Source organism: Grus americana, chromosome 14 (genome assembly GCF_028858705.1).
Source record: "Grus americana isolate bGruAme1 chromosome 14, bGruAme1.mat, whole genome shotgun sequence".
NCBI classification, from domain to species: domain Eukaryota; kingdom Metazoa; phylum Chordata; class Aves; order Gruiformes; family Gruidae; genus Grus; species Grus americana.
In genome coordinates this window covers 8,690,542-8,717,444 of record NC_072865.1, presented here as the reverse complement: position 1 = coordinate 8,717,444, position 26,903 = coordinate 8,690,542, and the positions used below count along the sequence as shown (strand labels likewise).

The 26,903-nt window shown below is 41.4% G+C and overlaps 1 protein-coding gene across 8 annotated transcripts in view; it reads right to left on the bottom strand.

Annotated features, from left to right (window-relative positions):
* Positions 1-26,903, bottom strand: part of SGCD (sarcoglycan delta) — a 342,386-nt gene that overhangs the window by 37,991 nt on the left and 277,492 nt on the right. For all 8 annotated transcript variants that reach the window (XM_054841867.1, XM_054841870.1, XM_054841873.1 and 5 more), the window contains 2 exons: positions 13,729-13,816; positions 11,326-11,445 (listed from right to left, as the gene is read on the bottom strand). In XM_054841867.1, coding sequence (XP_054697842.1) covers positions 11,326-11,445; positions 13,729-13,816 — 208 coding nt within the window. The remainder of the gene's footprint in view (positions 1-11,325; positions 11,446-13,728; positions 13,817-26,903) is intronic.

Below are 26,903 nucleotides of genomic sequence, written 5' to 3'. Positions count from 1 at the left end.
AAAAGAAGACTGGAAGGACTTGGCTTTTTAGCCAAGGAAGTGATATGAATGCTGTGTATAAATACATTAGGAGGATAAATAACACGAAGGAAAAAGAACTACTGGCTGTAGGCCAATGTTGGTATGAAAGCAAGTGGCAAGAAACTCGTCCCAAATATATCTGGGAAGAAAAGGGTGTTTTCTAGCCAAAAGAGGAGCAAAAGTGGGAGCAGCTTTTCAGTTAAGATGGGACAGACAACCTAACATCTGAAAAATTCATGACTATAAGATGTGGGGGTCTCAAAACCAGGGACAAGATATGCAAGACCAGAAGGTGTCTTCTAGTCTTGCACTCCTCTAGTCTCATTTTCACTGTCCTCTATATGAGGAACGATGGCTTTTGGCAAATGTGTATCTCCAACATTTCAAGACTTAGCTGCTACAATCTCCCTTCTCAATCAAAGCTACTATACCACTCTTCTCCCTTTACTAAGTACAAAGCAAAAGTAAATTAAATTTATTATTGTACAACATAGCTTCTGCTTCCTGAATTATCTGTTATTAAAACATTTGGTATCTACCATGAAAAATGCATAATATGAAATTTCTATTTAATTGCAAAGTACTGAAAATATTTTTTTTTTTTTCATCTTCTGACAGTCTCTGCTGCTGCTAGGGATAACTCACCTGCAAACAGCCAAAGACAGTTAAGAGAAAACAATCATATAATTTGTATTTAAACCTACTATACTGTACATCCCTAGGCAATAAATTATTTTTTCTTACAGTATTATATCAGAGCGACTTCTATTAAAAGCCATACCTACTGATTCCCTCTTCTGACACTGTGTAATTTACCACCGATAAATGTTCATAAACAGTTTGACTGAAAAATCCATAAAGCCATTTCAGCTTTATTTTAAGTTCCATTTAATGTCCCTCAAAAATGATTTCATCAATGTGTTTCCATTAGCTGGTTCTCTGCCCAATAACTTAATTCCACACAATCAGTCAGGAACTTATAAAGCATATGACAGGATCTACCTAAAGTGTTTTGAATCACCATAAAGATTTACTCAGAGTGTTTTTTTTTTTTTTCCCCTTCTAGTGCATGAGATGTGGCGACACAAATGTCCAAGACTCCTGTACGTGTTCACTTCACGCAAAAAACAAAAATCAAGAGTCCTAAGGCAAGGGAACATTTACAGTTCAATTTCAGTGTTTGGGGATTTTTTTGTTTGTTTCTTTCTTTCTTTCTCTTCTTTCATTTGAGACTCAGAAGAAGGAGTGCATGAGAACAGGTCTGCCAAATAAGAGCTGCATTATATCCGGCACTAGCGGTTTCTTAGAAGCCTACTGCCACATCCAGGAGACAAGCCTGGCTGCAGTTTGAACCACTTCAAGTGAGTTGCTGGAGCAACATCCAGCTTCTGGACCTCCTCTCACCTCCCTCTTCCCATTCTGCACCCGCCATAGGAGCCTCCAGTGCCACTGGTCTGTCGCATCTTCTGAACAGCTCCAGCTCTCGCACAGGAAGACACTGTCCTTTATTGCTGCAGAGCACGTGCCTGGCACAACAAGCTGCCCTCACTGTTTCCAACATGGGAGCAACACAAAGAGCCAGTGGGCTGAGCTTTTGGCAATCATCTTGCTCTATGACATGAATCCAAAACATAGGAGCTTTTTTAATCCCAGTATTGCACTGAAACAAAGCAGAAGCATCATGTTCTGTATGTGCATGTTGGGCTGCCAGTCTCCTGTTGAAGAGCAACTTTTGAAGCATCAGCCCTCTTCATCCAAATGTGGAGCTGGCTGATCAATCTCATGAGCTTTGTGAGAAAAGGTTGGGAGATTACTAACACCCCACCAAGGCACAGGCTCTAGTGTGAGCTCAACGCTGGCTGGACACCAGCAACTCCACAGAGGAGAGAGATGTTACAAATGCCCCAAGAAGGGAGCAAATCTGAGCTGGAACATGCACCTTCTTAACCAGCAACAAATCCAACCAGAGGAAAGTGGGCATCAACAGTTCAGCTTTCCAAGCTGCCTCTTGCTTCCCCTGTGTGCTGCAGAAGTACCTGAGCTGCATGACACTGTCCTGGCATCTTCCCTGGTGCCAAGGCAAGGGCCATCGCTTCTCCCTCTGGCCAGAACTGGGCTGCAGCCATGGTGGCGAGATACTGATCACATACCACTCCCTCCAGACAAAACTTGCTCTAGGCTTCTACTGCTATCAGCTGGAAGGGAGAGAAGAAGAGCTCAAATACAGTGCGATGAGAGGTATTTTTAGACTGATGATTGATGCTCCTGCTGTCAAGGGTAGGTGGCAATCAGCTGAACAGCACTTGGGGGTGAACAGAACGCGAAGGAGAGAAATCAGGTTTCCGCTCAGGTGGAGATGCAACCTGGTTAGCTACTCCTCACTTTCTTTTTTCCTTTCTTTCTTTCATTTCTTTACCACTGTATTCTTTTAGCAATAATTCCAGACCGACGGTACACCTTTAATGTTGCATATCACTGCTTTATAATGAAATTGGGGTCTCAGAGCCCTTTGACGAACTTGGTGATTAAGTTGGCTTAAGCATATCTTCTCTTTAGCACTCTGCCTTAATGTAGTATTGTGCAAATGAGGGGAGAAGGAGAAGTATTTGCTACAATTTTTTTCTAGCTAAAGTCAAGAGGCAATGTATAGCGTGCTGGTGATCTCCATAAACTACTTCTATTCTCACTGTTATTGATCAGGACACATTCAGCAATTTGCTCATGAAAACACCACCTGATGAGGATCTCTCCTCTGTAGGTCTCATCGGGGTAATACGTGACAGCCTCAGAAAAGTGTCTGCGCAAACAGATGTCCAGGAAGTAAATTCGGTGCAATATAGGTAGAAATGATTTGTGCCCACTTCTTTTAATTCCTAGCTTTAAAAGCCTTATTCATCCTTAATTTATGTTTTTAAATGGATGAACATAGTGATTGCTGTTGCTCCCCTTGAATTCCATCAAATCTGAAATCGATAAGAGCTCCATTTCAGGGCCCAACACTAATAGCATGGCTAGGTTAAGCCAATGCACCGAACAAAAGCCATAAAGCTTCATTCATGTTTCTTTCTAGGATACTATAAAAACAGTTCATTGCAAAGGTCTGACTGTCTGCCTAGCTTTGTTGTCAAAGTGTTGGGGAGTTGTTCATTTAAGGGCAATCTATGTAATGAAATCATGTGCAGCATCAACGAAGGTCTTTATAATAAAAATGTAATATAAATTATGTAGAATCATTTAGGTTTTGTTCTTGGCACTGTAGGCACATGGGGAGTGAGTCAACCCTTAGGCACTGGGCTGTGGTTGAGTTAGGCTAGATGGGAACTCCTTGTGACTCCAACACTGCCAGCTCTGCCGGGTGGAGGAGAAGCAGTTATCTGACTCACAGTCACAAGAAATAAATGGAGCCTGGTTTTAAGCTAGAAAACTTGCAAACAAGATGAGCCACAAGCTCTAAAATGAGCATGTGGGTCATTAGTGATCTGTGTGTCTGTAGACACACGTTGAACTTCAACAGTCTAGCTTCAGTGGTTGAATGTCTGAGAAACATGAAGGGAATAACAGAAAAGAACAGAAGGGCTTGCATCCAAACTGAGAAAAGACATTCAAAGAAAGGTTGCTACAACTTATGCTAACCTCTTGGTATTTCCTTCTTGACTAGTTTTGGGGTCCTTCAACACTTTTTCTGCAGCTCAACAATAGCAATGTCATCACTGAATTCCTTTGAAGCTCTTGGCATTCTTGTGCAAAGTTGTAAAGAAACTCAGGAGAGCACCTGAAGTAGGAATACACAGTGGAAATTTATCAAGGAGAATATTATGTGAGCTTCAAACAGATCAGGTTGTGAAGGCTGGGGAAGACACTTAGGAAATAAAATATAAATCTGCCATGCTTTTAAACTTGATTTCAGTGTTTGGTAAGTGTACAGTATGTTTCTTTCATAATCCTTGTGACATTTAATCAATATTAATCTGATGGTGGATGATTCTTCTTTTTCCTTAAACAGGATTAAGGTAACACAATCTGAACACACATTCAGCCTGGACTAGAAGCCTATACGCTTTACATAAATGCTATCCTTTTTGCCTGGAATGTACTTTGAAGTAAAAGCAAACACAAGGAAAACTTCTCAGTATATCTCTCTCCCGACACACATTGTTCCCTCCAACAAAAGACAAGTTTACAGTCTGGGTGAGTGGATTTTGTAAAAGGAAGGCAATGTTATTTGAATTTGGCATTAAAAGGAATGGACAACAGCATCTACACCTCTCGCCCTCAAGGCAGCAAAGCAATCAGAACTATTCATTCAAGAATTGTATGTTTGCTCAAGATCTGGTCATTTTAATTCCTTCCCTTATACAATGGGAAAATAAAAAAACTTTATTTGGAAGAAAGCATCCAGAAATCCCATCCCAGCCTCTGGGGAAAAAACCCCACCCAATTCAATAATTTTTTTTTTTCTGTATAGTTTTTTAAGTCTTTGTCACTGCTGATTACAGATTAAATCATGTTTTCATACCTGACTTTACGCTGATACAGCAATACTGCAATTCCTGAGAGCAAAAAAGAATTTTCTTGTGGCTTTAATCACTGATACGAAACATTTTTTTTTTTATCCTTGCTGCTCCTTAATTTTGCTAAATGTATTTTTTTTCCAGCACCACAGCTCTGCAATAAGTGCAAAGAAATTTGATGAAACTCCGCTGCCATGACTGAATGCTACAGACAGCGGAGGTTGTTCCCAGTCTTGCTAGTGCCAGTGCTAAAACCTGGTATCTTCATTCGCCAGCGTATTTCCCTACTTTCCTCATTTTATTCTCTGTCCCTTTTCTGCAGGACCAATGACTACATGACAGCTTGGCAACCACTCCGGGACTGCATTAGTATTACTGCTTAATTACCTATAGGGAGTGCGTAGTCAATATTCGTAGCTGCTTCCTAAAGAAGTTCATACATCTTCAGCAAAAGGTCAAATGCCTGTCCAAGCCTCACGAGCAGCACGGTCGTGGCACGCTCGTTTCTCTTGCCGAGAGAGCAGAAGGCAGCTCTGGAGCAACTGCTCCCCCCAGGTGCCCTGAAGCAGCCTGAGCGAGCAGGAGCTCATTTGCAACTGGTTGAACTGGGAAAGGCCTCCGACCCCAGGCTGATGGTACAGCGTTGGGTTCCAGAAGCACGGCGAGGTACCCCAGCAAGGCGCAATGGCCGCGCTTCAGCAGCACCGAGCCATCTTTGAGTTAGAGGCAACTTCTCTGCTGCCTTTGTAAAGGAAAACGATCATAGTAGGAAAATGTTTCAATTTGCTAAGAAATGAGTCTTCTAGCACCATTTCTCCTTCGAAAAAGCTATTTACAGACCTGTAGTAAAGACATATTTTTCAGGAAAGCGTACAAAATCCACAATACAAAGATTCAAGCCTGGCATTTATCCTCGGGCATAAAGTTGCAGCAGACTCAATGGTGAGGCCAGAAAGCTCCGTTTCCTCTGGATCGGGCCTCATTTCAACACTTGGCTACAAAAATTGTTCACTCTGCCATAAACAAATCAGCAAAATGCCATTTTGAAATCATAATGGCTGCTGTAAAGGGCAACCGTGCATGTCCTGACACATAAATAATCACTTGTGTAGAAGGGTGCATGCAGCAAGAATGGGTGATAATTCCTGGAAGTTGTTAAATTTCTGTGTTACACCACCCTCTAAAATGACTGGTACCAGTCAAATAACTTTGTGGATTATTTTAATGAAATATAACTACTCTTGCACTCATTAAGCTTACTCTGCTGTAAATATTCAGCAAACATAAGCTAGAAAGGACATGCCAAGAAGCTACTAAAATTCTAATATTGAGGAAATGTGAGCAGAGTCCTTTAACCAGGCTGGCATTGCAGCCACAGTTCTGCAGGGTTCCTCCCAGATCAAGCTAATACAAAGCTCCCTCAAAATGTTTGTAGATGTGAAGCTTTAAAGACAGCTAGTTCACCACATTCGTATTAAATTAGGTTCTCCTCTTGTCCAAAGTGAAGGACACTGCAAATGCATTTTTTTAATCATGGTTAATGAAACCCAGCACTTTGTATTCTGCAAACACAGAGCAGGTTACTCACTCTGCCCCCAACAACAGAAACCCCCAACCCAAACCCTCCCATTTAAAAGAGCTTTCTAGGAGACAATCATGCAGTGATCTCATTGACTATAAGCTTGGACTACGTTGCTTTTATCATTGGTGTTCCTCCACTAAAACCTCTACAGTCCTTAATATACAGCCCATAAATAAAATGCTGGAAATATGCTTTGGAATGAATACTCCAGACATTAATAAATTTACAATAACATTTCAACAGCTGACTCCTCTTTTCAGGTGCATTCCCAGGCACCTGGAGAGAAAGTAGAACAAAAAATGCTCCCAAACTAACATTCCTGGAAGTCTAATCTGTGGTCAGCATTTGCATGCTCCACATGGCTCTTGCCCAGAGGGAATATGCTACAGTGGAAAAAAGCTACAAGGTAGACATAGAGCTACTGGCTAATTATTTGAAGGGAGGGCATGCAAGGGGTTGGCGAGATCAAAGGTACGTTTTAGCAAGCCACGGTGCCGGGGAGGACTGCAACGCGTGGCGGGTGGGTCACACGTCTCCTGCAGAGAAGCCCCTGCAGTCTGGGAGATGAAAGGCATCCTACCCTACTCTAAATACAGCTGTTTTAGTTAGGGTTTGCCGCCGGGAAAGGCTTTAGCCAAATTTTTATCATTAGGCTATATTAGAAGAAAAGCTTATGCTACACTAGTATAAATGTCTGAGAGGCACGTTTTAGAGGGACCCAGAGTGGGAGCAATTTGGGAGCAATCCCTATATTCTTCTGTTACAGAAAAAGGACCTTGTGGTTTTATGATTAATCCTATCCTTATTGCAAAGCAAAATGGTAATCGCAAGGGTGGTTAAAAAGCATTGACTGATTTGTAACGGGACAGCATCCAGCCCATGCAATCCTGCCTCCCACACTAACCTTCCTCCACCACTCAAAACCAGGGACTGCGAAAGCCTGTAAGCTGGAGGAACATGTCTTTTGTGTTTCTATCTCAGCTCACTGCAATACATGTGGATTCCCATCAATATTTAGTCTTAAAAAAAAAAAAAAAAAGGGTTAAATCCATCATAAATATTAAACACCAGAGTTTACTGGCAAGTTTCCCTGAAAACAAACTTCAAAAAATAATCTCCAAAAAAGATGTCAAGGCCCTTGGGAGAACTGACAATGCCATGTCATCAGATGTTGTCTTATAAGGCTAAATTAAACATCTGACCAGAGTTTAATTTCTGTAAAAACTCATGCTAATTTAAATTGCTGTAGATTTAATTAAAAATGCTTTTGTATAGAGATAATAATGTAACTCTGTTAATTAGTATCAAGTGGCATCTAGAGGGCATATTTAAAAACTAATCTGGAGAATAAATAGAGCTAATTAACAGTCAGAATAATGCTTTATGATTGTCTTTTGTTTATAAATGCTATAATGTTCAATATGCTATTAAATGAAATTGGTAATTAATATATATCAAAGTTATTTCTTAATGCTCTCTTAACTAAAGAGTATTTCTTACACACCATTTTTCAGACAGAGTGAACACGATTCGTTTCTGGAGGGAGGGAAGGAGCAGCGGGGGAGGAGAACTGCTGCATGACGTACTACATGTGAATTCAATTGGGACCAGCTCATTCATCTCCCATAATGCAGACCGTATGTGTTTATGACTCCACGGGGGACATCCAGCGAGGCATCAGTTTGCATCTGTGAGGTGTTTGCCAAAGTGCACTGCTGACCGTGGCAACGGCCGGCTCAGGGAAGGTTTGCGCTTTATGGCACGCACAACCCCAGGAGCAGCACCGTGGTGCTGTTTGGTGGGCAGAGACGTGGCGGATTTTGCCTTCAAAATCTAAGCCTTGCAAAACCAGAGCCGTGGTTCTGAGGAATGAGAACAGCTCAGAGGTTTGTTGTAGTATCTTTTAAAAGATCATGGGGTGCTCAAATGCTACAGGAGTGAAGCTCGTAAAAGAAAGTGGTGCTAGCAGTGAGGATGTGCTGCCATCCAATCCCACCACAAGGCTGGAGGAGATGGCTGGGCAATCGCAGGCACTGGCAGATGAGCTTGGAAGAAAAAGGGCAGACCAGATTTGGCATAAGTCTCAGTTTCTACATGACTTTTTGTAGGCAAACATGAGGTCCTTCTGAGTCATCTGGACCAATGCAGCTGCTGAGCTCCTGGCTCGCTTTGAGCAAGGCAGAGGGAAATCGTGCTGGTGGCTGGAAAAGGTTGTGTAGATGTTATCAGAGTTTACCACGACCAAAGGGCTCAGAGGGCTGCCCTTGTCCTCAAACAGAAGTTCCTGTTATCCTCCAATCTCTCCTATGACGACAGGATTGATTGGATTCACTAAATCAAATACAATCATTGAAGTACTCTAAATTACATCATGCATGAAAAGCAGAGGCAACTAACTCTGTCTTTCTGTGTCCTTTAATGATTAAAAATCAGAAATAACCCCCCAAAATACAATTAAAATAAAAAGCACTTTCATTTGGCAATCTGCACTACCTGTGGTGTGCAATTTTTTGAAGCACCATCAAATGCAGCACATGTCCTACTTGTATTTTTTTTATCCATAATTCTGTGTATTCCTCCCTTTTTAATGCCTTGCTAATGTCGAGAAATCCTTTAGCTACCCAGAGCGGAGTCCATTTCAAAAAAGGAAAGCATGTCTCTTCTCATGACAAGGCTTCAGCATTACTTTGTAGAACAAACTTTCAGAATCAACTTTGAAAAGCGTACAAAGAAAAAAAGTAATTATCATTAACAAGATTAAAAGCTAGCCACAAGCCCAGTAACTGCTGCTCTAACCTCTGCGAGATGACTTTCATGCCAGATTGCAGACATACACTTCCTTCTATAACAAGTACATGTTCAGCAATAACAAGAACAAGTTGAGATTATTTACATAGCGTAGATAGGTGTCAGCAGACACATACCGACAGCACCTGAGATCCCAAACACCAGAAAAATGATCAAAGGAATTTGTCTGTCTACTACAAGTTGGATTAGCCTCAAGTGCAGACAAAAACACTGGAAGAAATATGAACATATGGTATAACACTTCCCAGCATGGCAAACAGCCATGGCAAACACTTTTGGAGATAAAATTAGACTGGGGAAGCAAAGCTGGGGAAAAAACAAAGCCAAGCATGAACTCTGAAAGCATTTCAGCACAAGGTCATTGAAATACTCGCCATGTAACTTCACCAGTGCCATCATTCTACCTTTTCTTTTCTGATAGATCTGCATAAGCCAAATAAACCCCAAGAAACCCTCAGTTGCACATAAAAATGAAAGTGCACTACAGTGGTGAGCAATATTTTTGATGCTGTTTATTCTGGAGACTAAAACAAGGCAGAAACTGAAAGTAACTATAAAAAATAATTGCTGGTTTCTCCAAAGTACAAAGTAAATAAAAAGCAATATTTTTGTAAGTAGGTAATCTGAAAAGGAGTACTTGCAACTTGTAAGGAAAAATTTCTGGTTTGTTGGGGTTTTTTTTGTTTTTGGGGGGTTTTTTGTTTGTTTTTTTTTAAAGAATCAATGATATAAATCTCTCTCATTTTAAGGTCTCCAAGAAAACACTTAAAAACTGTTGCTTCCTGCCTTCATCTACCCTGCACAAAGACTGTACAATTTATTAGCTCTGAAGGGTGCAGTGGTGGGAAGGGAGATTTGTGGTAGAACATGGATTGTGACAAATGTTCCCCAGCTCTGTAACACTGCAAGAATTTTGAATGGTCCTTTTCAAAGTTTTAAGCTAAAAAAAGTACTGTTAATTTTGTGAGGTTCAACATTTATCCCATAAAACTCACCTAACTTTGTACAGCTGGTGACTGAACTAGTCTAGTATGTAACAACAGTGACTTGCAAAGAGCTGCTCCTGGTTTTTCCACAAACAGGAACCGTCTAGAATAGCATGACATCGGGTAACGAAAAATGTTAAGGGTTGGATACAAAATGCCATTCATGGTAGTTTGACTCTGAGGCACTCATTTTAAGCTCCTTTAGATTATACATAGTATACTAATAATACACAATGTAATATGTAGAAATAATAATAATTAAAAATACTATACATCATTCTAAGCTCCTCCATTGATATCTCTGTTTTTAGGAGCTTACTAGAGAAGTAAGGAACAATTTGGAGCAAAGAGATGCATCCAAATCAAGCCATTAGAAAACAGGTATCAGTGCATCCCCAGGGACCAGTGGCACTGTTATGTGATTAACTGTCAGCAATATTGAGCTGCCCAGTCTGGTCCTACATGAAAACATTCATGAGCAAATCTCAGACTAACCAAAGAGCACGGACTGAACTGGAGAGCAAGAGAATTCAAGTTCCTATGAGGTAATTTCATATAACAATCAAATGCATTTTAAAATTTTACAGTTACCATAACTGTTTCTTTTCTCTAATTAAAAAAAAAAAAAATTCAAACCAAACAATAAATAACCCTCACTCCCCAAACCCAAAGTGTATCACCAGTTTTTGTCAGAACTACCAATGTAAAGCTAGCTGGCAGGACAGCTGGGGAGGCAGATCCCGCACAGGCAAAAGGGGAGCTCAAGCTGTCTCGAAAGGCAGATGGGGAAGCGGTGGCATCGGTAAGGTTGGCCTCTCCTCCTGTGCACAGGACACCTAACCCTACCCACAGCGTAGCTGAAGGCGGCTCAGAGATGCACAACATGCTCTTGCACGTGGCTAAGGAAAGATAGCTAATATAAAGGCCACCAAACTATTCAGAGAATTAATGTGGGGTCCTAATTCGTGGTGACTTTTTCACTGCAGGTCTCCTCCTTGGTTTTAGAATGAAGGAGGAGCTGGTGAAAATGGTGTGATCAAACCCACGAAGCCTGAGGTTTCCCTCCACACAGTGACTGCAGCCATGGAAGCATCCATGGAGCAATCCCTCACTGCCCTTCATCCCAGACCCAAGAGATAGAGTTGTTCAGTTCCCAAAGCTGGTTTTAAAGCTACTTCACTGAGCCAGACAAACCACTTCCAGGGGAGTTTTTTCTGGAGCGGAAATAACATATTGTGCAAGTTAAGAAAACCCTCAGATAGAAACTCCTGGCCATTATCTGCTTGGGGAAGATTCAAAGCAATAAAGACAGCGAAAGGCTTTATCTCCAAAAGAAGCTTTCCGCAAGCATGAAAGAACTGCACTAAAATTTGAAGAGGTGCATATTAAAACAGTGATTTAGTGAATGATCTTTTACCTAAAACTCTCAGTCTCTCTGCTCCAACCACCACTTCGTTGTCATCTGCAGAAAACAGCAATTTTCCAGAGAGGGTTTTCACCTCAAATTTTTGGCTGTGTGCTTCCACTGCTTGGGGACCTAGAGGGAAGAAGAGATTTACCATAACCTTTTAGTGAAAAGTATAAGAAAATCACATAGTAGCTTCATACATTTATTAAACCCATCTGCTGAGATTATCCTAATAGCTCTGCAGATACAACCTGCATCTGACACATCAAGCAGGGAGGTCTGTGCTTTTCAGAGGGTGACCTCTCGTTAGAAAAGGGCACTGTTTCCTACCCAAATAACAACCCTCAAATATATCTACTTATGGGTTTTTTTAATGCTTGTGTGTGTCATAAAATCAGCATTAAACTTGGGAAAGCTGGGAAATTTTTACAAAAAGAGAGACCCACACATGAACTAGCAGTGAATATACCCAGCAATGCTTTGAGAGTATCGGTGCAGCTGTAAGAGGCATCAAGAGTTCCTAAGTACATTTTGCTTGGACTGATGCTGCAATGTGAAAGATTCCTGGTGTTCTGCCTGTTAAATTTACCTGGATTAAAATGATATCAGTGTCATGCACAGTCCAATTTGAATTAAAAAAAAAAAACAACAACAAAAAAGACAAACATCATCGCAGGAGCAAATGTTTTCTTTTAGACCATTTCAACCATTTGCAGGCCAAGGTGTACGGCAGAGTCTCCCACATTTCAGAAAGTTTTTAGATGAGTAAAACTTTGCTTCACAGCTCTTATTTCAATTCTGGTGCTTCTCCTGCAGGCTGCTGTGCACCGCAGTGCTGGAAAGCCTCTGGCAATGCATTTTGTTGTGGAGCCTGATAAACATCAGCTACCTGAATAGCAATTCTGTGCAGGTCTGTGGCTCAAAAGCTGCAAAGAGCAGACCCCTCAGTTACCTGACCTAGGCTAAACTTCAGAGAAATCACCATCTAACAGCCTCGTCCAACCAGTCCAAGCCACAACCTCCCTGGAATATGCTACTGCACACGGCAGGTGGTCGGACTTTGCATGACTTCTGGCCATCTTCCTGACTAGTCTCATTTCTCAAAAGGCAAGAGAAATAAGAGCTATTAGCCAGTATTTTCTTATAGGCAGTTTCTAACTCCATCTACACCCAGCGTTTGCTGGCACAGGTCATCTGTACTGGCATCAGGGCAAACAAAGAATCACACGTGTGGTTCGGACTACAGAAAAGTGAGGCTATGCCAAGATCCCTGGAAACACTTAAAAATCCTGCAACCATTCTGAGAAAAGGTTGATTTGTACCTTTTTAATTAACTGCCTCCCTACTCATCACTGCAGCACGTACTACATGGGACCATGTCTTTGCTCCACTCTGAAACCAAAGCTGCTGCCGCACGCAGAAATGAGCTCAATATCCAGAACATCATGTTGGGAGATGTCACTGACTGTGTCCTCCCAAGTTCTTATGAAATGGAGGTGCTTGAGTGAATCAAATACCCTCTTGAAAATATATGGAGAACCAACACGTTAATTCTGAATGTGAGAATCAGGGAGCTTGGGGTTGAATTTATTTCCTTCCTCCAGGCAATTTTCATGCATGCTGCTTAAATCATTGCTTACTGAAGCTGCATATTTAATTATTTAATACTGTGACTAGAGGCCAAGATGTTATATAAGCAAACCAAACAACCCAGTCTCACGTAGAAACAACATGTTTATGGATTACTGGCTCTGCCACACAGCAATACTTCTCCCAGTCCCTAGATAAATCTCAATAAATAAATATCTATCCTATATCCTATATATATATATATAAAATATATTAGCATGTATAATGCATTAGGCTCTTTCAACCCAAATTACACATGCATTCATTCAAAGGCTGCTGTGCACTGAGGATTTATGAAATACCCATTTCCCCATCAAACACACTTATGCTTGGGAGCACGAGAACATTCTTCATCAGTAGAAGGGCACAGAGAGCTCTAAATTGCAAAGTGTCCCAACCCAGCCACAGTTAATCAGCCGAGTTCCCAAGATCTCAGGCAAGTTAAAAGTGTCTCGGGAAAAGCCTGTGCCTGTTACAACAGAAGTGTCAGCCTGCATATGTTCTTCTTGACCCTGAAGTCGTGCAACTAACCTTTCTGTCTCTGGATCGGCTTTCAAATGAAAATGATGGTGTGCTTCATTATCAGAAAGCACCAACCAGCTGCCTCTCCAGCACAGCTTTCATGTCCCTAGCTTTGTTTCTACAAAGTGGAGCGAAGTTTTCATTTGTACTTCACAAGACACCTGGGCTCCCCTCCTGCGTGCTAAAGCCAACACAGCATCCCACAACACACTCGCTTTCATCCCTCCTTAACTCTTTCACGCAGCCTTTCCTCCTCCTTACCTGTTACAAGGCGAGTAAGGACTTTAGTCTTCTCATTGAGGATGTTCACTGTCACATTTCTGGCAGACTGGAAGTACAGTGGGTTGCCCTGGAACGAGAGCACGAGAGCAAGCACGTGAGATGTGGACAGCTGCCCAAGACCAGCCTTCTTGAGACACCTGGAGATTTGCTTCATGCTGCTGGGCTGCTGCTAATGGCCCCAAGGTTGGGTGTGTGGTTGAGGTACAGACTACCCTGCATTAACTTGTCCAGCATAAAACCGTAGTCCACACCTCTGGCCCAGATAATGTCCCAGAGACTAGCCTTGCTTTAGGGAAGGTTAGCTTTATTGCCAGAATAAGTCAACCAACTTGTTATTTTAAAATGCGCAGGTGATATGGGACCTGACCTAAGCTTCCCCAAGGTCATGGTGTTTTGGGAGGGTGGTTGACTGTGCACTTCAGTGCATTTCAGAGTCAAGTCTGCAATATTGCACACAGCTTCAGATGACTCCAATGGGTGACTATGTCTGCATAGGTGTCCGTGCCCATGGCAGGGGTCTTGGAAGTAGATGATCTTTGAGGTCTCTTCCAACCCAAACCATTCTATGATTCTATGAATCTATGATACCACACGTGAGTGCCCAAGGCTGCAAACAAGAAAACCTTAATAACATGTAGAAAGTGCCTTTGATCTCAAAGAGCTTACGTACCGTCCGGCACATACCACCGTCACATTCTGGAATGCTAGCTTAGGACCAGACCCATCCCATCAAGTCTGAAGATACACAAGACATGAAGTCTTTCCCTCTCCCCACTTGACCACACAGATTTCTGAGCATTTTTCTTTTTTATGCTTTGAATATGCCTCTGCAAGAAGAGTTAGAGCAGCTGTTAACACACAGAAGCCACACAGCTACCTGGCAGCATCCATCTCAGGTATTTCTCCCGCAGAGTAAAGCCAAAGAAAACCCACAGAGAAAACCATCTGGTTCCTTCTGTGTGCAAATGCATCCAAGACACCTGGGAACTTGTGTTTTCTACAGGCAGCCCCAGTCCACACAGCTGGTTTCTCAGGGGCTATTAGCCACCTACGGCACTAGCACAGGGTGACCTCAACTTAAATCAGCCAAAAATCTAATGTGCAAGGTGGAAATTCACTGCCAGTATCTCTTCATAATGTCTAAAGTAGGCAGCTGACTAAATTCATCAACTGACTAAGCCATAGGATTGGTAGAGGAGATAAAATAGCAAGAAAATCAGCAAGGAGTTGAAAATTTTATGTCCATGCGCTTCCTCCACCAAAGTCTCTTTCCAGTGTTTCAAAGTCTTTCCATTAGGAATGAATAATCAGGATGGGGATGGAGGATCGGGTAGGTCAGGGGTGTTCTCCTTGCCTCCTGAATTTATATGGAACATAACTAATACTTGTACTGATGCAATTTTTCTGGATCATGACAGAAGGACTAGGTGGTCTGCATATAAAACACAACAGGAGCACAGGAATGCACTCATGGGAGCCCTGTGATGGACTGGAGCTTCAAGGAACACTTCTAGTGATGGGTGAAAGATTTTCAGCAGTGTTTGCAGAAAACAAACCTCAAAAAACTAAAACAAAACCAGCCCCACATGTGACTAAACATTCACTATTTACAACTAAATAAAAATAATAAAAAGAAAGAATTCCACTTAATCGTTTCCAGGCCTTGGCCAAGTTTCAGAAGCTCCTGGTGTCTCTATCTCTTCATACTCTAAATGAGGACAAATCATCCTTATATACCTCTGTGATGTGTTTGACAGCTTAAGTAATATAGTATCTGAAACTGAAATACGATTAGTGAGTTGGAAGTAAGGAGCATTGGTAATGCCTGGTAATGATTTTGCTCTTTTTAATTAATTTTTATTTGTGATCTTTTAGAACCTAGAAATTAATGTTTATTACTATTTTATGGTTAACAGCACAGAAGAAAAGATGGCTTCACTTGAATACCCACTTGCTCTGGTATTAATTCTCTACAGCCCTGATCAGACACCTAATTTGAACACTCCCAGCGATAGCAGTTTACTGCTACATCTTCATCTTACACTTAGAGATGAAGGATATTTTTAAAGGCAGATAGCTACAATCTGCAATAATCTATAGTCATAGGTGAGACTATAACCACTATAAACATGCCATAGGAAGCACAGAAAGGTCACATTTGTGAATTGCACTGTTTGACTTCTATGGAGTTATGCAAGTAGCTAGAGTGTTTTGAAAAAGCCAGGAAACCTTCTAGTCCAAATTCAGGTAGGAAAAGTCATTCAAGTCCCCATGGCTTTGAAACTGTTTCTCATTTGCGTAACAGGAGATTGCACTACAGAAGTACTACAAGATAAGCCAAGTGGTTAATATAAAAAGAGTCAAAGAAAAAGTTGCTCCAAAGAGGTCTTACAAGACAAGCTAAGAGCTGCTATCCACCTACGACAGACTTAAATACATAATCAGACTTTGAAATGCTTACCCCAGCATAGTCATCTCATTCACTGATTCAGAGCTCAGATTCATGCAGCCTTCAAAAAACTAAATTTCCCTAATGGAAGAGTTATGTTTTTATTGGTCTGCAGGGAAGGAACATTTCAAGCACTTAATGCAATGCCCGCTCTCATTTCCGTAATTCTTCTTCCATTAAGAAATGAAAAAGAGCTGAAAAAATTACTCCCTTTTGCTGAAAATTCTGCAGATTTTCTGTCCATCATCTTCTGCTTACAAAGGTAACAACATTGACATCTTTTACCCACTGAACGTTTAAAAGATGTTTCCTCAGTTGCAAGCTTGGTGATGATGCCAGCTTCCTTCAATCACACAGAAAAAAATAATTAAAGCATTAAAAAATTCTTAAACCAGTTAGAAATTATAACTGAAAAGACAAAACCTTTCACTTCTCTAACACTTTCACACTCATGCACATGAGCAAGTGGAAATCTAGCTCAATATGGCATCGTCAGCACAATAAAAATAATTATGTAGTGAAGTAATATTCTCACAAACTGTCATAACACTTCATAGACCTAGAGTTAGAATATCAGCATGCAATAAATAAGCATGTCTGATTAATTATAACTCCATAATTATGAGAGACACCACATTTCTGAAGTCTAATATGCAACAATCCAGTTCCAAATCTTTCCAGATAAATAATATTAAAGAAAAAAATATATTTTACTCTTGAGATTGATGCAAAGAAAATGGAAGTGAATTGAAAACTGGATTAACTATTCTTCTGGGTTCAGAAAAGTAGGGAAAATAATCTTCTTCTCTTTGTCTACCTGTTTCTCTCCAAAGGTTCAACCCAATTCTTCAGAAAAGCAGATCTGAGATAAAATACATCTGATATCGCTGATCACACAATAACCCAACATATTTCACTGCCTGCATGCTATCTGATGCATTGACAAATTTTTTTCTCTGTCATTTGTTCTTCTTCCTCTCATCACAAACACGACAACAAGGTTTCCCCGCACCTCTCCTGGCACGAGCAGACGCTGCTCCCAGCCCACACGCTGCCGCTGACCTGCTCTTTACGCCCAGACTCGGCTGTTACAACTTTAACCTCTTGACAACAACCCCCTGTTAACTCTGGTGTTAGCAGAGCCGCAGTTCACGTCCACCTCGGCCGTCCCATTGCTCTGCACTGAACTACAGCCTTTGATTTAACTTCCTATGCAACTCTGCAAATTAAATCAGCGGACACCTCCTTTCTGACATTATTTTACATTATTGTTTCTTTCCAGTGGTTCCTTTGATCTGAGGTAGATCTGAGAAACTGAGGTAGAGACAGCGATGGGAGTAGGACTTTTTTTTTTTTTTTTTCCTTCTGGATGTTTTCCTGTTTGCTTCTGACTTATTTCAAGCATTTTCCTTGCAGGAGGTAGATGGAGGATCCCACTCTGCTCCGGGCTGCAGCTCCATTTCTGGGCACAGGTGAGGCTGGGATCTTTTAAGAACTCTTTGGAGTGGTTATCTACTTCCAGCCCGCCACGAATCTTCTATTCCTCTCTGCAGGGAATCATACATAGTAAACAGATCATTCTGCCTCTTCCTCCAGCCCCTCATTAGCAGACCCAATTGTGTAAAGATAATGCAAATTTTTGTAGACACACAAAAGAAGTTGCCACCGCTACTCAATATATTAAAATGTTGGACACATGCTGCAGAATAAAAAATGTGAAAAGTGAAAAAATATGTCAAAACAGCATAGCTCGTTTCCTCGCTAAGTAGCAGGGTATTCAGTGAAACATAGATGACTTCACAAAAGGTGTCAACTGATTGTTTGCTAGGTTAAACACATGGCAAAACAAGCCCTAACATCTCACTAGCTGTCTGGCTTTGGCTCACTCTGGAAGAGATGCTAAAAACTCCTAGATCAGAGACTAAAACAGAAAAAACACTTTAATTGACAACCCTAATTTGCAGCTGAAGCAATCCCAACCAGTGCTGTCTTTAATGAAATTCAATACTTTAACAGATGTCCTTAGACTGTTTTAGAGAATTATTAAAAATATTTGGAATTCCTTTTAAATTTTAACAGTCAATTTTAAAATAATGCATCACAGTCTGCATCTTTGTAATTTGGATGGTCAAAAGGAGTAGCTTTGATTTGATCCTGTGGATGAAAGACTTCACACAGTAAGTGCAAGTGAAGCTTGTGGAAATAATGGAAATGATGAATTTCCTGCAGGTTTGAAAAAGTAATGGGAAAAATTAAAATATTAAAGCATAAACCAGCTTGGCAAGAAGCAGCCTATGGAGAAGCCATTCAGAGCACAACTATACCTCTCATTGACATTACAGAAAGAAAACACTTCTCTGTACACAGCTGGACTGCCAGAGGGCAAAGCTCGTTTTCTGTAAAGCAACCAGCCAGCCCACGATGAGAGCAAAAGCTCTCCTTCACCTGGCCTACAGCCACAAACAGCACATCCGCTTGCCTGCACCCTTGAGTGCTGTTTTAAGGAGCTGCTGATAGAGAGGAAGTATTCGTGTGGGTTATATCAAATATATTCCTTTCCTGAAGTCCAACCAGTCCTACTATGCTAGCAGCTAAATGTGATAATAGTAATACCAGCAATGATACTCACTCTCCTGCATTGCATTTTCCAGTGGCAGGGACAACTCACAGCTGCACGGGGTAACGTTTCACAGTTTGGTCTGGCCTGGAGTGGCAAGCATTCATTGCCCGTTAACCGAGACACAGAGCAATCATTTCAGGGCACAAGAGGTCCTTCACCAAGAATGGCAAACTTTGCTAATGAAAACTCACAAAAAATCACCTCTGCTGTACCTCCTAATGGAACCAGACCCAGCAGCACACGCTGCCCCGACGCAGCACTGCGTGCAAGCTCATTTTTGCAGTTGTCAGGAATATCCTGAGACCTACCAGGAAAGCTGACTTTTTCACCCTTACTCTGTTATTTTTGGTCGGTTGACACAGACATGCTTAAATTAGTATCCCTGACCCAGTTTTGCATGTTCCTGTATGACTTGCTCATCCTTCAAAGGGAAGCACCAGCAATACCCTCACTGCATGACACTAAATGCAGTTTCCTAACCACAAAGATCTCCAGGACATGCTGTGAGCACACAGTCAAAAAAAGCAGACCTGACCCCAAGCGTGCATTTCTTTCCCTCACTCCTGCCTTGAGAACAGAAACTCCTTTGGCGAGTCTCTGATGCTGGAAAAGCTCAGAACTGCCCCGAAAAAAAGAGAGTTGGGAGGAAATAACGGGTAAAAAAAAAATCTAGAATTGGTAACAGATGCTGCAGAGACCAAGCAACCGGCACCACTGTGAATCACAGCAAACCTCACCAGAACATTGTACAGATGTCGTCCACCTTCTGAAAAACAGACAAAACGCTGGACAGCATCTGTCTTTGGCTGGGAAGAAGACAAACTTGGGAGTATCTAGTGAATCCCATCCCTAAGATCCCGCGTGGAACAGCAGCCTGGCCTTCATCTACGTCAACAGAAAATCCAAACTTCAGACGTGCAAGCCAAACATTACTGTTTCTGTTTCAAAAGCAAACCCAGTAACTCTTCCTCCTGTTTCTGATCTAGCTCCCCACAGCAAGAAGAGGATTTTGTCCAGAAGCCTTCTTGCACAAAAATAAGTCATGTAGCTAAATCCCTAGGTGCTAGATTGAAAACATCCCTTAATATGATTTGAACGTACTTTTTGTTGTTTAATCACTGAGTCTCTTTTGATCTTGACTTTGTCCTTCAAACAGTTGAATATAATGTTCATGTAACTAAATCCCCTTTTTAGTAAAACTTCTGATTTGACAGTGTAAGCTTTTCATAGCATAATGAAAGCAAACCGTGAATGGAATTGGTAACAAACAGATTAAAACAAATGCGACAAAATGCCCCAGTATGTGCTATATTCGTGTCTAAAGATGATTGCTTTTAGGAAGGAGGCAATAGGTCCAGTGCAAAGATAACAGAATGTAGTCTGCATCCTCTTCTTCAGGAAACAATCTTTTCACAATTTAACGTGCCAAAGTCATGTAACCTGGATCAGTAATGGAGCTGATGCATCCCTGACCTACAACTGGCACTCAAAGGCGTAAATGTACAATCATGACCTTACTCACTGTGCCGCGTTCCGACTTTTGACATTTTATTGAGTATTCAAATGCTTAAAAGCAAAAAATTCAAGTCCCTTCTATGCAAACAAGGTACAGTCATGTTTGCAGAAAGATGTTTTACAGCACCACAAAGCTCAGAAGATACTGTGGTCCCACCCAACTTGGGACCGCACACATTTTAACAGCATAGGTACTGCACATGTTGGGAGTTTTATGTCTAATACCACAAACCTCCTTTTTTATGGCAATTCTTGAAGTTCATTTTAATAACAACAGAAGCAAAATATAAGTTTCCCACTGCTGCATTAAAGCAATTACATCTCTGACTCTTCTTTTTAAAGTGCAAAGAAGGGAGGTCTGTGATGTGAGATCTAAATGACTGGGTTCTGCTTCTGGATGGCTACCCAAGGGGGTTTGAATCTGTCAAAGTGATTTATTTCTGGCAATCTAGGGGTTTCTCTCTTTAGAAGAATACCTGTAATAATCTCATGAATATAGTGCTTCGAGAGAGTGGCTGCTTCTTCGGGATGCCTAATCGTCTGCTTTGCAGCTGAGATTCTTCTGAAAATAAAATTACACCATGTCTGCTGACATTAAAAACAGCACCGAAAAAATCTCCAAGACACTACATCTGCCTCGATGAATTTGCCATTTTTTTTTCTTTTTTACTTCATTGACTTATAATATGAGGAAAACCACAGATGACATGATGAAACTGATAGACATACACATAAAAATAAAATGCAACCGTGCATGTTGGAGTTCTATTCAGTATCCACAGGGGTGGGAAATCTGGATTTGTAACATCTGAAGGCTGCTGCACATTCACAAAATTCTCTGTATTGGTAGGACTGAACTGAGCATTACTGGCACAGGAAAAAATCTGATGCATTAAGCTTCAGCGCCAGGAGTCCTCTGGCAACACACCCTCAGACAACATCTGAAATGAAGAGAACAGCACAACTTGTAAAATGACCAAATAATTCTGAAAATGCTTCAAGCACTTCACTGCAGAGTTGACCCAAAGGTGTTATACCAGAGTCAATCAAATGTGCACTGATGATTAACTTTGCGTCACGGGGGAACGGCTCTTCCTCATACAAACTCAAGAAACTGTAATGCTCTTAAACAGAACAGCGGTCCTACGTTCTCAGCACACTGATTACCACTTCCAGTAAAAATCAACCAAGTATTCACTAACGATTTCAATTTACTTGAATTCTTCTGCAGAAATACCGAACCGCAGTTGCCGCTCAGTCGCAGCTCGCACCGATGCGATCCTTGTCTATAGGAGGTGTTGTAGCAGCGGGACTATGGATTTGTGCTAAGTTATAGCCTATTTTCTGCCTGGGGCTATCCTAGTTACGGTCAGACTCCAGTGGTGACAGATCTCCTGCTGAAGAGAACACACTGTAGATAGATACAGGACCATAGGAGAGAGGGAGAAAAAAGAAGAGCGCTCCGCTGAGGTTTAAAATATTCTAAATCATCCAACTATATAGCTACTTCGCTGCTCGTAACTTTTACTCCAGACAAGTGTGCAGACCTCTGTTCATGTGTTTTCATTTTTATGGCCTTTCTGGTGTGCCTACTGCCTGCCTTAAACATCTTTTAAAACTGCTTGTAAATCATACCTCACTATCTATAAAAGGCATTTGAAAACAGTATTAAAATTATGCAGAACTAGTAATTTCTGACTTACTTTCTCTTCCTATCAGCGTTACTTTGACCATAGTACAACCAGAAACAATTAGCATCTCGCTTAGTTAGTGAGGTGAATACGCATTGAAGAGTACGTACGGTTAATGCTAAGAAAGGCACAGTAATATTTTCCAACGGTCTGATTCAGCAGAGACAGGGGTTCTGCAACACTCACAGCACCTTTTAGGCTTTTTGTTACTGCACTGCATAACGCCAAGTTATATATCCAGATATTTTTCACCAAGAAGGCTAATAACATGGCTATCTCTGAACACTGCTTTGAAATGATAACTTTCCTTTGCTGCATGTCATGGATCGCTTACTTCTTGTATTAGATTATAAATGGCCATGCCAACTTACGTATGCATGTACAGCACGAAACACAGGCAAGACCCTAGCAGAGGCCCCTGGTGTTACTGAAATTCAGCTGCTGCTAATAAGAAGAAGGGAAAACATTTCCATCTGTCTGGATTGGGAAAAAGAATTCATGAGTCTCTGATTCATCTGCATCCATATGCTGATATGTAGACAATACTTATGGACACAGACATATGCGAGGTAGCCAGCAACAGAAATCAAATCAATCACAGATCACAGCATGTGATTTGCCTAATTATGAGTAACACCTCACATTTTTTATCCACGCAAAAAGCACTTTGTGAACGAGCAGATGGCATTGCTATGGGATGGCACCATCCTCGACAGTTGCAGATGCACAGCATTTACACAGCACGCTGAAAAAATGACACAACACAAGCTGCTTCCTGGGAAAAAGATTCAAATTGAACAAGTGTCACCAAACAAAATACACGTATTTATTGATGTTCTGAACTTATCTGATCCAGCCTCTCTCCTCAAATCAAATACATACACGCAGGCCAGGGAGTGATGCTATCTAGACATCATTAAAGTCTCTTAGATAGAACTGTCACGTGAGCTGCCTCGCTCAGAAAAGAGAGATGCAGACCAACTTGAGTCTAGTTCCAACCCGCAAACAATTTAAATCCACGCAAGCAGAATCAATAGGAAGAAGCCCTGCAGAGAAAGCAATTACACTGCAAAAGCAACTATATTACAGCACGGTTACGGCTGGGAGGCAGGACGCAGAAGGCCATCCTCACTTCTGTGATTACCCAGTGGAGTTGTCTCCAATGCATCTGGCCTGTGAAATGACAAGGTTCAGCCCAGACATGTTCCTGCAGCCAAAGTGTTTCTGCTTCTGGGCTTCTCTTGCAATTATAAGGCTCTTCTTTACAAGACCCGTCCTTCAGGTTTGCTGTGCTCCGTAGGCAAACGTAGGTCTGTGCATCAGGAAGGAGGTTTGAAGGGCTCGGTGTGTTCTCCTTTACTATAGCTTCATGGGAGGAATAATCTTATTTCCTATATCTGCAATTATTTATTCATTGGAGACTGCACTTGCGACTGTACAAGACACAAAGAAAGATCATCTGATGATTCCTGGAAATAGAAAATTCAGGTTTTCTATTCAGATTCTTGGTTTTATTTGTGGTTTGTCTGCATTTTTTTCCCCCGAGCTGCTGTAAGCACATACACTGGTGTGACAGGTTTGAAGCAGCTATAAAATGATTGATGAAAACCATATTTTGTCCTTGTTATGGGAATATTTATTGTAGAAATATACTCAGTTAACCCTGTATGGGCATATCTGGGAAAATGGGAAAGACAGAAGAGAAAGGCTGGGTCCACCTCTGATACTAAAGTAATTTGATCTGCTTTAATTATGATACAGGGTTATGGGGTCACAGAGACATTTGCACGGACTGTTTTTGAATTGCTTTTACCTAACCACTTTCTTTCTTCTGCTGAAATGATCAATACTCAACTTTAAGGAGGATGCTCTGTCAGTCTACACGACTAGACAGAGGCTTACCCACAGGAATACAGGGGCCAAACTCTGACCTGCAGTGCCATAACAGTCCACGTGTGAGTTAGTGTCAGACAGGAACTGTCTCGGAGAGGAAGAACTGCAAACCTCCATCCATCTTGGAGAGGCTGAACATCTAACAGCCAAGGCAGGACTACACTTGAAAAGGTAAAATGACAGATGCAGCTAGGCATGTGACATGAAATTGGATTGATCTGGAGGAAAGATGCTAAATCCTACTGGACATTGCTACATCAAACACTTGTACCTACAGAGATAGCATGACAGCAAATGTCTGATCAGTGGGACCATCGCATGAGCAGGAGTAGGGTGCTCTGTGTTGGGATTTTACTGCATCTTGCGACTGCCATTCAACAGACACTCTTGAGTATCTGCTCCACGGTGAAGAGAGGAGAGGAACGTAGGGTATTGCTGCGGTACGGGGCCGATGAGCAAAAATACATCCCTAACCAACCCCACTGGGGAGATGGGGAGTGGTATTTCAAGAGATTTCAAGCTCTCAGAAAGAGCAGCAGATGCTTTTTCCATGCTTGGAAGAAGACAGGAATGTTGTTTGGGGAAATGGTGAGTAATGGCAACAGCAGCCAAAGAGATTAGGATGTGTGAAGGTAAAATAGAGCACAGGGAAGCATATAAAAGCCAAGGACCCCAAATTACTCTTTGGGCAATCAGCAGGGTGGCTCAGCCTGCCTGGTTGTCTCCACTTCTAAACAGAAGGCATTTGCGTCCCAATGTTTTTATTCCTGAAGTTCTTTCAGAACTCTGGAGGAGCAAAACTGATCAGTGAAGACACCTGACCAGTGGCTCCTACCAGGAAAGGGCGCAGGAAGGGTCCTGCCTGCGTGTTCCCATTTCTTCTACTTTAGCTAAGCTACGCTTCCCGGAATGCTGCAGAATAGATAATGCTGCAGAGAGAAACAAAAAGCCTGCTGCTCTCCCAACTGTGTACCAACATCAAGTTTCATCATTTATAAATAACAGTTGGGATCTTAAGGAAACATATATAGCAATAGTCAATTTGCAGTAGGAGCTGGGGATTTCAGAAGGTAGCAGAATACAGATAAAATATTTTGGCTTGGAGCAACAGTAAACATGCAATAAAAGGTGCTTCTCAAGCCAGCAGCATAGACAACATACGTGCCATTGTGCTGTGCGGCCTTTACTTCATTTGAACAGTGAAGGATGTTCTACAAAAAACTGGAGGACACAGGCTCTGAACACTCAACCACAGGAAGCAGGAGAGGAAACAGGTTCAGGTTCGCCCCATCAACCCACTGTCTTCCAGCCATGGCTTTTTGGAAACCAAGTCACTAAATCAGCTCACGTTGATCACTTATTCTTGACCTTTTACAGCAATTAGCATGCATTTGGATTATGGATTATTTGGCCATTCACTGTGTGGCTTCACCTGTGTGTACAACACAACAGTGAATTTGTTTAAAGGGAAGTATCAGCTGCTCTAAGGTGATGAACAGCTATGCCCACTTTGTACTTCTGCAAAATATACCTCAAAAAATAATGATTTTAAGAAAAACAATGAGTTGTTCACACTCTTCTAGATCAACCTAATCAAAAGAAAGACAACAGTTTTTGGCTAAAGAACTGAAAGCCTTGCTGGAGAGATACGCTTCTTCAGTCAGACAAATGACCTCTCTTGTCCCCTCACTCAACCTGATTGTCTGTAGTTTTATTTATTTCTCTGCTTTTAAATATTGATGTCTACAAAGCTTCTCATTGGAGAAAACACATCTTATTCTTCAGCTGTGCTGCCTTAGGCTGCAGTCTTGTCAGACTGCATCCAAGAGGAAGGCTCAGCTTGGATTAGTACTTGGAAAAGATGACTTTCCAGGCACTGTGAAGAGTGATATGGATCATTCAGTGAACAGCACACCTCTCTCCAAACTAGTAGTCACCCATTCACAGTGCCACGGGCAATCTTGCAGCTGCTGCAGGCTTCTTAGCAGAGAAGCAGAACTTAGATGTTAACCACTTTTATTTATTAAATGCCCCATGACAAATTCATCTCTTGTCTAAATCAAGAGAGAGACAATGGAACAGTATACTGTTTTGCTCAAGGAGAAAAAGAACTAGAAGCAGAATATCAAGCTGTAGCTGGAAAGGAGGAGAAAGGAAAAAGCCTAGGTCATAAAAGCAATTTCATTGCATAGGTTTAGACTACAAATTAAGATGCAACAAAGTATCCTGCACTAAGATACCATGCAAATCTTGGCATGCATTTACTCACCATTTTCATAAACAGACCATGATTTACAAATCAAATTTTAGCACTGCTGCATTTGAAATAAACTTTAAATAAAACCTTCCCTTGTAGACCATAACAAAGGATTTTCCAAAGGAAGACATCTCTCTATCCTCAGAAGGGATGTTTCTGGTAGAAGTTGGATGACAGCAGCAATGTACAGTTGATGCTATCTGGGGAACCTTATCAGTGAGAAGACAAAAGCCATCGATGCTTTTGCTCTGCTCCTGCTCAGGGAAAATTTAAGGTTTGAAAGTGAGGAATTTCCTGCTATTCCATGGAAGCATGGCAAACAAAGATCGTGCCGCGATGGATGAGCAAGGAAGAAATACTGTGAGCTGAAACACCTTGAATTTTCTTTCTGTTCCATAGATTATTCCCTTTCAGAGAGAAAGGAGGAGCAGACTCCCTGCTAGTACTTCATACAACCTGCCTCAGAAAATTATCCCACCTTTTAAAGCCAGACTGGAAGCAAACCTAAAAAGTTCATCAGACTCAGAATCACAGCGAATCAAGAGGAAATCAATGGCCATGTGACATTTTATACCGAAAGCTTGCAGTAAAAGATGAAAAAAGAAACAAAAAGTAATGAGCATCATGGAAACTGCTTTCCTTTACCTCCCTCAGGAAGGGCAATTTTTTACCATATCAGCGTTTTTTTGCAAATATCTGCCAGCTCTATCATCACACTCCTTTACACTT